Source organism: Mytilus galloprovincialis, chromosome 4, assembly GCF_965363235.1.
Source record: "Mytilus galloprovincialis chromosome 4, xbMytGall1.hap1.1, whole genome shotgun sequence".
In the NCBI taxonomy this organism is placed as follows: Eukaryota; Metazoa; Mollusca; class Bivalvia; order Mytilida; family Mytilidae; genus Mytilus; species Mytilus galloprovincialis.
The window spans coordinates 56,264,114-56,282,979 of NC_134841.1; the positions used below are offsets into that span (position 1 = coordinate 56,264,114).

Sequence of the window (18,866 nt, forward strand, 5' to 3'; positions counted from 1 at the left end):
TAAGAACAAAGAAAGGATTAAACAGGTAAACTCTAACAACTGTCAACAACTGATCAATTTATGTCCTCAGTAAGGGAGACAACTGACAAAGGAGTAGGTTCAGTAAGACCCCATTTTGGTCCCAAAATATAGCAGTTTTGCAAAATTGTGAAAATGTAATCCTTTAGCTATTTGTTGGAAAGTAGAATGCTTCTGCTACACAAATATGGTCTGTTTTTGACAATACAATGCACATATATCGGGTACTAACATCATTAAGTCATGCTAAATTACTGAAATCTTCACAATTTTAGCATTTTGGTTAAATTTTAGACGGTTTCCGTCTCAAATGAAAGTGGCCGCATTCGTGTTCATTCATAATATTGAAATGTAATTTGTATTTAATGATAATACATGACATATTTAAAGGTTGAGGATGAACACGGATGCGGCCACTTTCATTTTTGACAAAACTATCTGAAAAGTGACGATTTTTTGCATATTTGATAGATTTTTCATATTTTTGCTTGAATCGGAGGGTTTTTAATGACTGAATCAGCTAAAATCTTTCACATATACTAATTGAATCAATTGAAATAGACACTTAAGTGTTTAAAAAGTGTCCAAAATCTTTCGTTAGATGAACCTGAAATTTGAGGCCAAAATCGGCCCTTACCGGACCTACTCCTTTCAATCCTAAGTTATGATGATAACTGATTAATTTGGTTGATTTCTTTCTAAATTAAAGAACAAGACATATGTTCAATTTCTATGCTAAATAATCATCAAAATAATTTAAAAAAAACCAACATATTGTTTAAAATATTTTGATAGGAAAATAAGAATTATAAAGCTAGTTTGGTAATAGATGCAGCCAATGGCATAGGTGCAATTCAAGCCAAACTTCTCAATACACATTTAAAAGATCTAATACAAATTGAGCTGAAAAATGACGGAACTTCAGGAAGACTTAACCATGACGTAAGTAATAGTTAACTATCTTTGTAAAAACCTCTGACGTGTTCAAATAATTCACATAACTTTCTTGATGATAACATGAAAACATATGTACCATTATTTTCCCACTTAGAGAGTGATAAAAGCTTGTGCATCCATCCTTTATTATTCAACTTCTGTAGTGAGGAATGATTTGATATTTGTTTTAGCACTAAATATTAAGTAGCACCATTTAAGATGCAATATTGAAATTGGTAATTAGTTTGGGGTCGGGGGGATGGCAGCATTTATCAACTCAAATAATTAAAAGATATCTAGGTCTAATTTGATCATTATAAACCTTGATGTTCAACCGATTTTGTTAACACAAAATTGCACAAAATATCACTTTTTTACTATATTTGGTAAATAAAAATAATTCGAAGTGTTCTGGCATTTATATAAAGATTTTTGTTTCATACTTTAGTGTGGTGCAGATTATGTGAAAGTCCAACAGAAATCACCTCAAGGTAATTAACCTTAATCCATCATATAAATGAATAAAGTTATTTATCTCAAATAAACAATTAGAATAATTAATTTCATGTCTGTGGTACAAGTTGACTGATTTAAGCATCAGAATCAATCATTTTCCATGCCTTCAATTTTAGAAATGAGCAAATAATGTGTCTAGCAATAATCTATAAAGCAATTTTTATATTATCATCAGTAATTATAACATTGAAGTTCTTATACCTATCATACATGTATTTAGAAATAGGTCAGTAATGAATCCAGAAATTTTCATAACTGGTGGCCCACTGACTGAATTAGAGGGGGCCTGCTCTACTCATACTTCAGTGATTCCCTATTTAATCAACCAAATGTTTGCCCCCTTAAATCTACCTCTGTAAGTTTTTTAAAACAAAGACTGCAAACAGTTTTATGAAATAATTCTTTATAGAATCAATACTGATGCGTTCATCTATTTCAGGTATAGACATGGAACCAGGAACCAGACATTTATCATTTGACGGAGATGCTGATAGAATTGTTTATTATTTTGCAGACAAAGGTAAAGGTTTAGTATGTCAATATTAATAATAGAAAATCAAGGTTTATGGTTCACTAAAAGAACCTCAAATTTAAAGCAGACATTTACCAAAGTAAAAACTAGATTAAGAAAATATCTCATGAAATTCAGAAATTGAACCAATATCTTACAGCATTTAAAATTTACTTTTATACCATCCCATTTTGGAAGACCTTTCAACAAATGTCAAGATAAAGAACAGTAATTTTAATTAAATCATTTTTGGCTAGGTCTCGGGAGTTGCAGCTTATAGACTGGTGATGTGGGGAGAGGGGTGGGCAGAGAAAAGTGGGTGCCTGTTTTGTAATCAAATCCTGCTATAGTTTTAAAATCAGATCGTAATTTTTTTTTATTTCCATATTACACTGATTCATGTGTTTTAAATATGACGTTTGGGGACACACTGGTTAGATGTAAGCTTAAGGAGACTACAAAATGATTCATGATTATTTTTTTTATTTTCAGATAACACTTTCCATTTACTTGATGGTGACAAGATTGCCACACTTGTATGTATACATAGATAATATGAAAACATTTTAAAGATGCAAAATTAATATCAAGGCAAATATTGCAATATGTGTTTGAAATGTAGACATAGTTTATTAAATCTTTTATTGCGAACCCAATTTTACCTTACCATAGATTCACCTGATAGTTACCTGTCCATTTAAACCAGTTCTATTGTCCCATTGAACAAATACAACAGGGATTGTTCTCTGTGTAGTTTATGCACTGGGACCTTTAAATTTCTTCTTAAAATATGTATCAAGATGCCACACCTGCTAACAGGGTTGCTAACTGGGAACATAAAAGTATTATGAATATTTTTAGGATGTAGATTTATAAAACAAATGAACTGATTATCTTTCACAACCATTATCAAATTTTGGTGTTTTCTAGGTTGCAGGATATCTAAAGAATCTGATGAGTGAATCAGGATTGACATTAAACTTAGGACTAGTACAGACAGCTTATGCTAATGGTAGCTCTACAGATTATATAACAAATAAACTGGTTAGTTATTAGTTTTAAAAACCACTAATTTGATGTACACACACAACTGATAAAATACACCTAGAGAGCAACATACAGTCTTCAACAATAGACAGACAGATATCTAATAATCTATACAATACTTTTATTTTTTGGGGTAATGATTTTTTTGTTGATTACAAATTGTATATACATGAAATGTTGATTTTGTTTGTTTGCCAAAATCTGTATTCCTATAGAAAACTGATTCTTTGTTGAACATTGATATTCATGGTTTACCTTTACCCACAAAATTCACAAACATTGGTTCCTACTTTTAAGCATGACAATGAATCCTCAGTATGTCAAGCTCTAAATTGTCCCAAGTGTGTCTATGGCAGGTTCTAAATCTATGGCAGATTCCTATCTATGTCTAATGTGACATTACAAACGCAAAACAAAGCAAATCTATGGCAGATTTTTGTTTTCTCCAAATCTATGGCAGATTTAAGAAGTACGTAATTTCACAAATGTTTATAGACATGCTCCTGTAGTAGTTAATTTCAACTTATTTAAGACAAGTTAGTGATTGTATATGTTCTGTCTTGTTTTACATTTGCACAAAATCTACCATAGATTTGGAAACAACAAAAATCTGCCATAGATTAGGAAATGACAAAACTTGCCATAGTTTAGGATTGTAAAAATCTGCCATAGATTTGAGATGGCTTGATGTCACATTTGCCATATATTAGGAATCTGCCATAGATTTGAGATGGCTTGATGTCACATTTGCCATATATTAGGAATCTGCCATAGATTTGAGATGGCTTGATGTCACATTTGCCATATATTAGGAATCTGCCATAGATTTGGAACCCACCATAGATTTGAGTCCTACACATTGAAAGAAATTGAATAAAAAAGACAATTTAAGGCTTATAGTAGCATAAAGTATTGAGATTTTATGGTTAAAAAAAATGAAGCTGTAGTGTTTGAAAAATAGAATGTGATGCTTGTTGGTAAAAGACATCCATCCACATCCTCTTCCTTTGTAGATAAATGTTGCAAATAATGAATTCATTAGGTTTATGTACTTTGTAGCAAGTACCAGTGGCATGTGTATCTACAGGAGTTAAACATCTACACCACAAAGCTTTAGAGTTTGATATTGGTGTTTATTTTGAAGCAAATGGTCATGGCACAGTAAGTAGTTATTTGTTTCCTATGAATATATAGGGGTGTTCTTCTTAATTCCCTTTGTCGCAGGAAAACTGGGACACAAAATCTATCGCACAACTGGTTAAGACATAATAGTCACCAAACCACAAAGAGTTAAGGAGTGGTTTTAATTGTGAGCCATTTTCTGCATAGAATGAGTCGTCCAAATAATAACTTTAATTATAAGTATCTGTAAATACAAAATTGTAAACTTTGTTTACAATGTGTTCCAATAGATATAAACAATATGCACAGCTGAAATATTCACATGCAACGTAGCTATAATCTAAAATTTACTGACTTACCAAAATGTGGCTTTCAAGCCAAATTGAATGCTATATTTGAAATACTAAAACATCTTTGCTTTAATAGACAACTTTTGAGTTTGATGCATTTCCGTCAAAAAGTTTGGTTTTAGTAAACATCCTTCTTGTGCTAAGGGGCGTAGTCCAAATTGAATTATCATAATTGTCTTTTAGCACTGCTGTCATTAGGGAATTGTGATTAAGTACCTACAGAACAAATATTATTTCTAGTTTATCCTGCACAATGATGATCTCTAAGACGCTTGATGAACGTTTATAGTGCAGGGATACAGGCAATCCCTGTATCTGGTAAATGACGTCATAAAGGCGTGCATAATTGACAATTTTTTTCTGGTGATGGATAAACTTGAAGGTGGTCTATTGAAATATTGGAGCAAAATATATGGAATACATATATCCTGTAACACCTTTTACAGAGTAATATTCATTTCAAATTTATTGACAACAAGTTAATCTGGAATGTATCATTAATACATGTATATGCCAGTTTCAAAAATGACAAAAACTTCATATGCACCAGTATTCATAAGAACTTCATGAAATTCTCTTAAATTTAGTTTCAAGCTATAATGTGGATCACATTTTCACATCCATACCTCATTATATTCCTGTTTACCATGGATTGAACAGTAGGGAGATTATAATAAGAATTGATCATTAGCTCAAAGTATGTAATACAAGAAAACAACAGATTAACATGAAAAAAGACAAAGAAGTCATAAAGTGAACCATTTTTTTATACTTTATTTTTTCAATACAAATGAAAACAAAGGCTCAATTTTTTTTCTTTACAGGTACTGTTCAGTGATAAAGCTAATCAGATAATCAGTAATGCTACCAAAGATACGAGGTAACAACTGGTCAGGATTCGAGACAACATAACTTTGTTTAGGGGGCTGTTGATGCAAAAATACTTTGTTTTATAACTGGGCTGTTGATGCAAAAATACTTTGTTTTATAACTGATCAAAAAACATTTCTTTGTATACAAAAAAGTTTTATTTATTTGATAACATCTAATGGTATATTTTTATACGACCGCAAATTTTGAAAAAATTTTCGTCGTATATTGCTATCACGTTGGCGTCTGCGTCGTCGTCGTCGTCGTCGTCGTCGTCGTCGTCGTCGTCCGGCGTCCGAATACTTTTAGTTTTCGCACTCTAACTTTAGTAAAAGTGAATGGAAATCTATGAAATTTTAACACAAGGTTTATGACCACAAAAGGAAGGTTGGTATTGATTTTGGGAGTTTTGGTCCCAACATTTTAGGAATTAGGGGCCAAAAAGGGCCCAAATAAGCATTTTCTTGGTTTTCGCACTATAACTTTAGTTTAAGTTAATAGAAATCTATGAAATTTTGACACAAGGTTTATGACCACAAAAGAATGGTTGGGATTGATTTTGGGAGTTTTGGTCTCAACAGTTTAGGAATTAGGGGCCAAAAAAGGGCCCAAATAAGCATTATTCTTGGTTTTCGCACAATAACATTAGTTTAAGTAAATAGAAATCAATGAAATTTAAACACAATGTTAATGACTACAAAAGGAAGGTTGGTATTGATTTTGGGAGTTTAGGTCCCAACAGTTTAGGAATTAGGGGCCAAAAAGGGACCCAAATAAGCATTTTTCTTGCTTTTCGCACCATAACGTTAGTATAAGTAAATAGAAATCTATGAAATTTAAACACAAGGTTTATGACCATAAAAGAAAGGTTGGGTTTGATTTTGGGAGTTTTGGTCCCAACATAATAAGGGGCCCAAAGGGTCCAAAATTAAACTTTTGTTTGATTTCATCAAAATTGAATAATTGGGGTTCTTTGATATGCTGAATCTAACTGTCATGACTGTGTATGTAGATTCTTAACTTTTGGTCCCGTTTTCAAATTGGTCTACATTAAGGTCCAAAGGGTCCAAAATTAAACTTAGTTTGATTTTGACAAAAAATGAATCGGTTGGGTTCTTTGATATGTTGAATCTAAAAATGTACTTAGATTCTTGATTATTGAAGTTTTTTTGGTCCAGTTTTCAAATTGGTCTACATTAAGGTCCAAAGGGTCCAAAATTAAACTTTGTTTGATTTCATCAAAAATTGAATCCTTGGGGTTCTTTGATATGCCAAATCTAACTGTGTATGTAGATTCTTCATTTTTGGTCCTGTTTTCAAATTTCAAATTCTACATTAAAGTCCAAAGGGTCCAAAATTAAACTAAGTTTTATTTTAACAAAAATTGAATTCTTGGGCCTCTTTGATATGCTGAATCTAAACATGTACTTAGATTTTTGATTATGGGCCCAGTTTTCAAGTTGGTCCAAATCAGGATCTAAAATTATTATATTAAGTATTGTGCAATAGCAAGTCTTTTCAATTGCACAGTATTGTGCAATGGCAAGAAATATCTAATTGCACAATATTGTGAAATAGCAAATTTTTTTTTAATTAGAGTTATCTTTCTTTGTCCAGAATAGTAAGCAAGAAATATCCTATTTGTGCAATAGCAAGAATTTTTTTTAATTGGAGTTATCTTTCTTTGTCCAGAATCAACTTAAATCTTTGTTATATACAATATACAATGTATATACACTTTTTACTACCAACTGATAAATTTAAATAATCTTTACCATTCAGTGATAACAAGCAGTTTTTTTACATCTTAATATTTTATGATGTATTTAAATGAGTAGTTATTGTTGCAAACTCCATTAGAAATTTGAATTGATATCAGTTTTGAAAAAGGGAAACGGGGATGTGAAAAAAAAGGGGGGGGGGTTAAATTTTTCTCATTTCAGATTTCATAAATAAAAAGAAAATTTCTTCAATCATTTTTTTGAGAGGATTAATATTCAACAGCATAGTGATTTGCTCAAAGGCAAAAAAACCCTTTTAAGTTCATTAGACCACATTCATTCTGCGTCAGAAACCTATGCTGTGTCAACTATTTAATTTTAGATTTAAAAAGTTTGAAGAAGAAATCTTTAATTGATTTGTAAAATCTTGGCATTTGTTTTGTGTAAAAAAAAACCATGTAATGTCAAAAATTTGATCACAATCCAAATTCAGAGCTGTATCATGCTTGAATGTTTTGTCCATACTTGCCCCAACTGTTCAGGGTTCGACCTCTGCGGTCGTATAAAGCTGCGCCCTGCGGAGCACCTGGTTCTATCCTGTAAATAAAAGGAAATTTTCTATTAAAGTTTTTAGACTACCCCGGTACATGTATTATTAAAAGCCAATAGTAAGAATTATTATGTCACCAAAAAATTTTTGTTGGGATTTAATGTGTATCTTTGATTTTTACAGTAAGACAGAAGCACAAAGAAAGTCAGCTTCCTGTCTGTTAACTGTGATAGATCTCATTAATCAGGTAAAATTATAGACAGAACATACTTAAGATTCATTTTACTGCTAATTTCTAAAACTTTGCGATGATCTTTTGTTTAAAAGCATTTTGCACGTCACACTACTTGAGAAATAAAATGTATGATGTTGTCATTGAAGTTGCCTAGCAAAACAGTTTCACTGTTTGAAATACCTGTAAATATTGCAGGGATGTCATCCTTTGATGAGATTATAGCTGAGAAACACCCTCTTGTATGCAAAACAATTGATAAAAGAGAGGCGAAAGATACCAGAGGGACAATCAAACTCATAGATCGAAAATAAACTGACAACGCCATGGCTAAAAATGATAAAGACAAACAGACAAATGGTAGTACACATGACACAACATAGAAAACTTAAGACGAAGCAATATGTACCCCATCAAAAACTGGGGGTGATCTCATGTGCTCTGGAAGGATAAGCAGATTCTGCTCCACATGTGGCACCCGTTATGTTGCACATATTATTACAAACCCAGTAAATAGTCCTATTTGGTAATGTCACATTCATGAAAGGGGAATGGGACTGTAGTAACAACATAAGGAACATATCCAATAATATCCATAAGTTTTGCCAAAGAAGGAATTTTCAAATTACATGTGATATCTTATAATGCAATATGCACAAATTTATCTTTGTTTTCAACCAAAAAATATGACATCCTTAAAATAATTAATCATTGATTAAATCATTACAGTACAGTATAAAGTTTATAATATGTCAAGAATGTTCTCTTTTCTGAACCTACTCTATACATTGTGTCTTTTACATTTATCAGACAGTAGGGGATGCAATTTCTGACATGTTGCTGGTAGAACTTGTTCTATCTACACAAGACTGGGATGTAGAACAATGGAACCAATCTTACATTGATCTACCTAACAGACAACTTAAGGTCAAGGTAAGGGTACTGTATAGTAAAACCAAGATTATACTACTGAGAAAGTACTTTAATTCGAAGGTATCAATTTTCATGGTTTGAGCGACATTTACATGTTTGTGGATTTTTAGTTTTTTAAAAAAATTGAAAAATTGAAGACATTAGAAATTAAAGTTACAAATTGTCTGGATTGAAGGAAATTGTAAAGTAAACATTGACCCTTGTAAATCGTAGTGATCACACTAATTAACCCCAGATAAAGTGTGCAACAGATTAAAGACCATCAAAGGTGTTCATTAGGCCATAAACATGTCACCTAAAGAAAACAGTTACATAAACAAATGCTATAAGGCCGTTTTTATTAAATAAGTTGGTTTACGGATCCGCCGACCCGAATTTTCGCTAATTCAAATAAAAATAAACACACATTTGCCCTTAAAAATTATTTCCGCCGACCTCATATTTATCGATTTACTAAGAAAATTTTAAACGGTATTTTTGTGTTTACGTTTCATAATTCTGGTTCCTATTACTGCATTAAAAAATCGTGAACCAGTGCACCGGAAACGTGACTGGTTAGCTGTTCACGTGTTTGCGCATCCTTAAACCCTGACTTCCGTTTAGGAACCAGACGATATCAGGGCATGGTTTGTTTACTATGAATGAACCAGTGTACATCCATCTGGATGTGGACGTCCTAAACAATTCAATATTATCAGACAAAAAATTTGTGAAATGCCTTCGTCATGAAACCATAGGTCAAGTCATTAATGAACAATTAGAAAACTTTAATGTTGTGATTGAAGAAATAAGGGCCGGCAGTAGTAACCACGGCAAAAGATGATTTTTCATAAAGAGACCAAATGACACAGAAATTAATAACTATAGATCACTGTACAGCCTTCTTCAATGAGCAAAGCCCATACCGCATAAGCTATAAAAGGCCCCAAAATGACAAATGTAAAACAATTTACGTGAGAAAACAAACAGCCTAATTAAATGTAAAAAAATGTACTAAAAAAAATTAACAAATATGTAACACACCAACAAACAATATTAAACCACTGAATTACAGGCTCCTGACAGTAAATTTCTGTTTATACTTTTAAATACTGTCTGATATGCTCTGTCCTTATAGGTGTTGACATGCAATATGCTCTTAGATTTGCCTTTTTCTTTTAATATTGACTTGTTCTATGTGATGTGTTTTTGTTGTCGCATTTATTAATTCCACAAAACCTACAAAAGATGCTGAATAAAAGGTATTATCAAAAGGCTTTTCAAGTTTTACAGAACTATAAAAAAGTCTTTTCAATCAAGTTTAAATTATTTTTTTTTTTCCTCCTACCCTATTTTTTTGTGGCTGATATCCGTAAACCAAGTAAAAAAACAAAAACTGGAAAGATCTAGTTTAAATTTATTTTTTTCCCCTCCTCCTACTCGAAGTTTTTTGGGCTGATGTCCGTAAACCAACTTATTAAATAAAAACGGCCTAAAGGTATCTTGAATTGTAAAATATTTCTTATCAAGAATTGATAAAAAATGAAATTATTATTATTTCCCATACGTCTTAGAATTATGAGGATACAAATGAACACTTCATCATAATATATCAATTTTGGAAATCTGAATTTCATCAAATTTTTTTTTTATGAGAATGGAAAGATCGTACAGTTAACGTTTTTATATATTAAATGGGTATAATCCTGCCTGCAGTTGTAGTTCATAGTGCGTTTGCCTTGTGACTATTATTATAGTATTCTCAGATTTGGCGATTTTCAATATATTCTCTGGATTATATCAGTAGTCACCCCTACATGGGGATATTTTCATGTCTTGATTTTGACAATGGTTGTTTTATTTTGTTTGACACTAAAATTCGTGAACAAAGACATCCATGAAAACCACGAAAATTGGTTCCCCACGAATAAAAGTACTTTCACAGTAATTTACCTAACATAAAACTGGAAATCTAGGTTAGCCGGGTTCTACCCAGTATTTTATACAGCACAGTGGTAGTTTTTCTAAAATTAAAGCTCAGCATTTATTACACATCAATCTGTTCAGAAAGCACCAAGGTAGAGAAAAATTAAAACTTAGTTGTAGCTATAATAATCTACCATCACAGAGAACTCATGGTTAAGAAATGGACATTCAGTCCTGGTCAGTCCTTGCCAGTCTCTAGTTCAGCCATAAGATTTCTAATTTTTTTTTAAAAGAACAAGATAAGTTAATTGATATTTAAAAAAAAAACATAAAACATTTGAAAGATCATGAACAAAATTATATATGTTACAGGCATTTTCTAAATTTAGGCATTTTGTATAATGCCGGAAAATTTTAGACATTCTCCAAAATGCCTGTAAGATTCAGTCATTATACATAATGACTAATTTTTCTAGGCATTTTACAAAATGCCTGGAAAAATTGACAGGCATTTTGTAAAATGCCTGAAATTATTTTAAAGAATGAAATATAAAAAATAAAAACATTTGAAAGCTTTGAACACTTAAACAGTTTTATTTATGATAATTGTTACTGAATTAAATAACTGTCGAGTTTTAAGAGTTTTAATAATCAAGAAGAAATTTTAGCGAATTATTCCAAGAAACTTGACAATTGTTTATCATTTCTCAAAATGTTTGGATGGCAGAGCTGTTACCCATAATTGCCCTGAAATTTTGTAAATACATAATTGTTTTGCGTAAAATTTGGTTTTAGCACTTCAACCATATTTGAAGAAACCGGAATCATCACACATTAAGCTCTTTTTTTTACCTTTACTGACAAAACACTTAACGTTCGACACCATTGTTTTTCGCAATAAGCAATTGTCAATTGATCCCTTATGGAGTTATTGCACTTTATAGTAAATTTTAAATTTAAAAAAAAATGTAATCTTTAGCACAAATAAATTCAAACCTAGCCACAATTTGCAATAGGCTATCTTGATTGAAAAATATATACGATGACACTACCAACCATATCTTTGTATCACATCAAAACACAGCCTTGTATGGCAAAACCCATATTGTAGAGGGGAATTTGTTTCGATGTTGGGGTATAAATATTAAAATGCTCATTATTTCTGAATTGGAATATTAAACATGTGAAATATTTTCAAATGTTAGCAAAATGCTATTCCTTCTTCACCTTTAGAATTCATACAATTTTTTTTATTGATAGCTGTTCTGCAGGTGGAGTTCTCTGTCCCTATAAAAAATAATTCCATTTCAATTGCAAGCGGCAGTTGAAATGTGTCCTTTATCCGGGTCAATCGCCTACAGAAATAACCCATATGAATTATAACCGAATTGTTTAAGTCTATAAATGCAAGACATATTTTCTAATGAAAGCAAACAGTTAATTAAAAAAACATTTCTCTGCTTATATTTCATTTTAATTTACGGTTTTTAATCCAGAATTTCTTAAATTTCTATTTTAAATTTTGTTCTATTGATAGAACAATTTGTCCACCTGCCATTTTAACAAAATAATCACAAATTCACTACTGGTATATGAAATACAGAGTGAGAATGTACACATCATTTGACATACAAACCTTCCTAGCTGGTTTTTGGAAAATAAATTAATTCTATCGAACAGTTAGATATTTTCTTTGCAAGATTTTGTGTTTTTGTCCACTTTTGTCAATGATAACCTTCTTCTACAAACTGCCTGAAACTGAACTGGCAATTTGTTGAATTTTGTTTCAAAATTTCAGTCATTTTACAAAATGACTGCGTATTTTTAGTCATTTTGTATAATGCCTGTCAAGGTAAGGCATTTTATAAATTGCCTGAAAATTCAGTCATTTTACAAAATGTCTAAATTAAGAAAATGCCTGTAACATATATATTAAATAAAAATAAATAAGAATATAATTATCATAGATACCAGAATTAAAATTTTGTATGTGTTTTGTCAGTTCAGCTGGAATAGAAGGTTGACCCCACAAAAATGGAATCTAGATATGTATTTCCATTCTAGGTAAAAGACAGATCTGTAATACAGACTACTAATGCAGAGAGGAAAACAACAGCTCCTGTTGGTCTTCAGGAGGCCATTGATAAACTGGTATCTGGATACTTGAAGGGTCGATCATTTGTAAGGTAAAAAAATCATATATTTATTTGTTTTTTTTAAACAGAGAATATACAATGTACATGTAGGAAGAAGCTCCTCAAACATATCTAACATTATTGTAAGATATATATCGTTAGAAACCCATTATATAAATTTGCTCATCAATTTTATCACATATTATGTAGTTTGTAAGACATATATCATTTGAAATCTGTTATATAAATTTGCTCATCAATTTTATCTCATGTTGAGTAGTTTGTAAGACATATATCTTTAGAAACCCATTATATAAATTTGTTCATATATTTTATCACATATTATGTAGTTTGTAAGACATATATCATTTGAAATCTGTTATATAAATTTGCTCATCAATTTTATCTCATGTTGAGTAGTTTGTTAGATATATTTCATTAATAATTTTGTCAATTTAATATTATTATCTTTAATGATAATGATCCTTTCTTTTCTATTACATTTCATGATTTAAAGAAATAAGAGATATAACAAGTAGGAATTCTGTTTAATGATTGTGACAAATGATTGTGAAAAAGTTATTTGTTGAAATTCAGCTCATTTATTGCAATTAAATTTTTGCTTACATTTTGAGTATCTAATTGGCTGGAGACTTACTGCACTTTTCATTTAGAATTATTTACCTAGACAATTTTCTGTGTCCACTTCTTTTTAAATCACAATGATAGTAAACTATAAAACTTAATTTTTCAGACCTTCAGGAACCGAGGATATTGTTAGAGTTTATGCTGAAGCTGATACCAGAGTAAGTTATGCTGGTACAAAATGTACAAATTTAAGTTAAATTTAAGAAAAAACATCTAAAATATTGTTGAGCTGTGTACCTAAAGTATTCTTTTTAAAAGATTTCAGTAGATGACAAATTTCACAATACCAATACACCAGTTCCAATGGTTTTACCATGACAAACCTCAATTTTACAACCTTGGACACACCACAAAATTGGAAAACTTTCTTTTATTATCTTTAATGTCAAATGTTTCCTGTGGTGATGCAAAATTTTGGAGGGAAACTTTCTATTTCTTTCAAAGGTAGACAAACTCCAAAGCTTATACATTGTACAAAATAAAATGTAAAATTATGCATAGGGCGAAATAACGTTCAGTGTGAAAGTTTTCTGTCATATGATGTATTGTTTTGCAACCCTGAAAAACATTTTGAACTTTGATTTTTCGAATGTACATTTGTTTTGTAGGCGAATGCTGATAAGTTGGCAGCAGAAGTGGGAGCAGTAGTTTATGACCTTGCTGGAGGACAAGGGGAGCGACCATTGTGATTTACAGTTATGACTGGTTTTCAGTCAGAAACTACTTAATATATTACTAGTCTCATTATAATCAAGAAACAATATTGTGGTCAGGTGAAGGTGAATTGATGGGAATACAAATTGATAGTAGGCAGCGTTTTTATGCTTGTTTAAGGTTGTTTTTAGTGCAGTTATTGGATGTAGTTGTAATATCAATGATTACACATGTAGTCTTATAAAACTTTTTCTCATGAAATTTTCATTGTATTGATGGTGCAAAGTCTGACATATGCGGTTTATTTTTTAGACTTCTTAGTTAATGTTCTATATTAAGCTTTCTTATAAAGGGCCTAACTGAATACATTTTTGATACTGTAAATTCAGAAATTTTTGCTTGCATTTATTCCTGCTATTAATGAACATTGGATAAAAAGTGTGAAAATTAATTGCTGAGATTTCAGAAAATGATACATGCAAATTATCCTTTCGAAATATCAAATGCAAGCTTTTGGAATTGCGGAACCTATCCTGCTGTGCAATTTTCACAATAATCATCTGACACCAAAAAAATATGAATTTACAGTAAACAATTGATAAATGTAACTTGTACCTTGTTGAATCAACATCCAAACAACTTTGTAAGTGCTAAATGTGAAAATAAAGTATTCACAAAAATAAGTACAATATGCAATTGTTGTTGCTGGACCATTTTCCTCACAAAGACGCACTCTTCCTGGGGTTATACACTCTGGTAATAACTCATTTCTATTGACAATCAATTCTATTTTTTTATTCCTGTTTTTCATTTTTTTATTATTAATATTTTTAACTCGTGCAAAATGTCTTTTCTACACTGAACCACTTGCTATAAAAGTATTGAACTTATTTCTTATAAGCGATGTTTATAAGAAATTATTTAACTGCATATAAATCTTTTACCATTAAAGGGGCACTAGCTACGAGATATATATAAAAACTAAAGTAAGATTTTTTTTTTGATCATTCAATAATAAAAGTGAAATAGTAAAATAATAATTTGCTTTTAGCAGCCAAAATGGTTCAATTTTGTCAAATTAAGTGACGAAACATTGATAATTACTTATTCACTTGCAAGTGAATTAGTCGACCTCATTAAATCCGTATTCATGTTAACTTCAATTTAACCCCTTGCTAGAGGTTGACAACGCATACTTTTAGATATTTGGATGATATTTTGGCTCTCAATAATGACGACTTCAGTATGTATATTAAAGAAATTTATCCTGTTGAACTTACTTTAAATAAAGCTAATACTAACAATGACCACTGCCCTTTTCTCGATCTTGATATCTATATCACTAATGGAAAGCTGAATACTAAAATTTATGATAAAAGAGATGATTTTTCATTTCCTATCGTTAATTATCCATTTTTACATGGTGACGTTCCCTTGTCACCATCTTACGGTGTTTATATATCTCAACTTGTACGATTCGCTCATGTATGTAACAATGTTTTAGGTATTAGCGAGAGAAATTTATGTATTACTGAAAAATTATTACACCAGGGTTTTCAATATCACAAACTAGTCAAAACATTTACTAAATTTTATCATCGGTATAAGGACATCATTGGTAAATATAGCTCAACATGCAGACTTCTTATACGTTCAGGTATTTGACATCCAATTTTTTATGGAAATATTTTTTATAAAGCACAAAGGTGTCAGTATTCACCTCAAAAACTAACAAAACCTGTAAATAGACTTATTAAGAAGGGATATAGTTACGATACTGTTGTCAGGTCATTAAAGATTGCATATTTTGGCGTTAATATTGATTCACTTATAGGGTCTTTGCATCGGAACTAAACACATTTATTCAAAAACCAGTTGTTGGCATGACACGGGTTATGTTCTTCTCATATATGTTATGATGGTATGATACTAAACCCCTAACGGGAAGGATTGTGCCTGATGTTTATATGATAAAATCATAATCTTTCAGTCAGTTTAATTGAAGACTGGAGCTGGCATGTCAGTTAACTGCTAGTAGTCTGTTGTTATTTATGTATTATTGTCATTTTGTTTATTTTCTTTGGTTTCATCTTCTGACATCAGACTCGGACTTCTCTTGAACTGAATTTTAATGTGCGTATTGTTATGCGTTTACTTTTCTACATTGGCTAGAGGTATAGGGGGAGGGTTGAGATCTCACAAACATGTTTAACCCCGCCGCATTTTTGCGCCTGTCCCAAGTCAGGAGCCTCTGGCCTTTGTTAGTCTTGTATTATTTTAATTTTAGTTTCTTGTGTACAATTTGGAAATAAGTATGGCGTTCATTATCACAGAACTAATATATATTTGTTTAGGGGCCAGCTGAAGGATGCCTCCGGGTGTAGGAATTTCTCGCTACATTGAAGACCTGTTGGTGACCTTCTGTTGTTTTTTTTTTCTATGATCAGGTTGTTGTCTCTTTGGCACATTCCCCATTTCCATTCTCAATTTTATTGTACGTGTACTGGTTATTTAAAGAAAAAGAATGTCAACAAAGAAAGTGAAACTACGGTAAATCATTTGATTACTGATTCGATCCATATAAAATCATTCTTATACGGTTAAAACAATGAGAAACATATATTTTTAATCTATACTCAAACAGACCTAAAAAAAATCCAATTGCACGTGTTGGTTTAATCTATTCATATCTTTATTCATGTTTACATCGCTTATATGGTCATCTGAGGTCAAATCGATAGTTAATTAGATGGCGTCTGGACTAAAATACACACAAAACGAACCTACATATTATCTACCCCATGCTCTGTACACTGTTTATTTTAGACTTTTGGTAGTTTGGATAAATGTTTTACACTATTATAAATCAAATATTATAATTTGAGTCAAATCGGTGACCACAAATTTGACAGCTAGTGCCCCTTTAAATTGGGATATATGTGACTAAAAAAAAAAAATCTTTTATGCAGTGATTTCTCTAAAAAAAAAAATTGTCATTTGGCAACCTGACTGACTGAACCTATTGTTCAGTGTCTGGGCTACTGAATTTTTGAATTTGGTCTACAAACAAATTATGATAAATTTATTCATTTTAAGAATCTCAGTGCAATTTTATGTTGGTTTAAGTATATCAAGAAACACACTTTTAGGATCATTGAATTGTCTCCTTAAACTCATATTAGTACACTGAATCATCATTGAATGTATTAAATTGTACAGAGGTATTGTTAAGAAATCCTATTAATGTTGTGCCATGATTAACTTATGCAATTTGTATAAAAAAATTGTTTTGAATTAAATTGTTAATGTACAATGTATATGTATTGCAATGGGAACTAATTTATTTTTATAATAAATATATACAATATTAATTACTTAATTAAGCTTTTGAATCATGCTTGATTTTTTTTATTTTTCATTTAATTTGAGTCAAATCGGTAAACATGAATTGCTCAGTGTTAAGCTTTTATACGACCGCAAAATTTTTGCTGTCGTATATTGGTATGACATTGGCATCGTCGTCGTCCGAAGACATTTGGATTTTGCACTATAACTTTAGTATAAGTAAATAGAAATCTATGAAATTTAAACACAAGGTTTATGACAACAAAAGAAAGGTTGGGATTGATTTTGGAAGTTTGGTCCCAACAGTTTAAGAATTAGGGGCCAAAAAAGGGTCCAATAAGCATTTTTCTTGGTTTTCGCACAATAACTCTAGTATAAGTAATTAGACAATATACGTATAGTGTCTTGAAATATGAAATTTATTTGTATGAGGCTTAGAAACGGGAAAATGTGAGGTTCTACCGAGCATTTTTGGGGTTTTCGCACAATAACTGTAGTATAAGTAAATAGAAATCTATGAAATTTAAACACAAGGTTTATGACCACAAAAGGAAGGTTGGGATTGATTTTGGGAGTTTTGGTTCCAACTGTTGAGGAATTAGGGGCCAAAAGGGTCCAAAATTAAACTTTGTTTGATTTCATCAAAAATTGAACTATGGGGGTTCTTTGATATGCTGAATCTTACCGTGTATTTAGATTCTTTATTTTTGGTCCGGTTTTCAAAGGAGTATGTTCGATAAGGTCCTAAAATGTTAAAAAATTTACGTTTCTGCGTTTCATTATGACGTCACAAGTTGTACTCATATTGAATTTTCACGAAAAACTCAATGAAAATGGGTAAATTTCCAAAGATTATTTCACAGGAAACATAGAGCACATACGTCGACAACAAAGATCTTTTAAAATAATGTTTGTGAAGACATTTAACATGTCTTATTTTTATTTAAGCTTGTCGACGCCTGCACTCTATGTTTCCTGGTCCTTTATTTGGTTGAAATCCCGCTGATTTTGTCAAATTTCACCAAAATCCCTTATCTTGATCTTTTTGTGATGTAAAATTTGACGTGATAGAATTAAACTTTGACAAAAACAGCTCTTTTTCACTTTCTCACATGTCTTTAAGGCAACTTAAAACAATTATTGTCTTTTTACCATGAACTTTATAATTGGGGCCAAATATGGCACTTACCGAACTTACTCCTTTGTCTACATCAAGGTCCAAAATTAAACTTAGTTTGATTTTAACAAAAATTGAATTCTTGGGGTTCTTTGATATGCTGAATCTAAACATGTACTTAGTTTTTTTTATATTTGGGCCCGGTTATCAAATTGGTCCACAGTGAGGTCTATAGGGCCAAAATTGAATTTTATTT

General features: G+C 31.1%; 1 protein-coding gene across 1 annotated transcript in view; it reads left to right on the top strand.

The window, feature by feature from the left end:
* LOC143072489 (phosphoacetylglucosamine mutase-like) overlaps nucleotides 1–17,527 on the top strand; it is a 41,602-nt gene extending 24,075 nt beyond the window's left edge. The window contains exons 7-18 of the mRNA XM_076247428.1: nucleotides 814–960; nucleotides 1,403–1,445; nucleotides 1,910–1,990; nucleotides 2,474–2,517; nucleotides 2,912–3,025; nucleotides 4,088–4,189; nucleotides 5,325–5,380; nucleotides 7,825–7,888; nucleotides 8,684–8,806; nucleotides 12,776–12,897; nucleotides 13,601–13,652; nucleotides 14,103–17,527. Of these exons, the coding sequence (XP_076103543.1) occupies nucleotides 814–960; nucleotides 1,403–1,445; nucleotides 1,910–1,990; nucleotides 2,474–2,517; nucleotides 2,912–3,025; nucleotides 4,088–4,189; nucleotides 5,325–5,380; nucleotides 7,825–7,888; nucleotides 8,684–8,806; nucleotides 12,776–12,897; nucleotides 13,601–13,652; nucleotides 14,103–14,183 (1,029 nt within the window). The 3' untranslated portion in view covers nucleotides 14,184–17,527. The remainder of the gene's footprint in view (nucleotides 1–813; nucleotides 961–1,402; nucleotides 1,446–1,909; nucleotides 1,991–2,473; nucleotides 2,518–2,911; nucleotides 3,026–4,087; nucleotides 4,190–5,324; nucleotides 5,381–7,824; nucleotides 7,889–8,683; nucleotides 8,807–12,775; nucleotides 12,898–13,600; nucleotides 13,653–14,102) is intronic.
* Nucleotides 17,528–18,866: the final 1,339 nt, after the last annotated feature.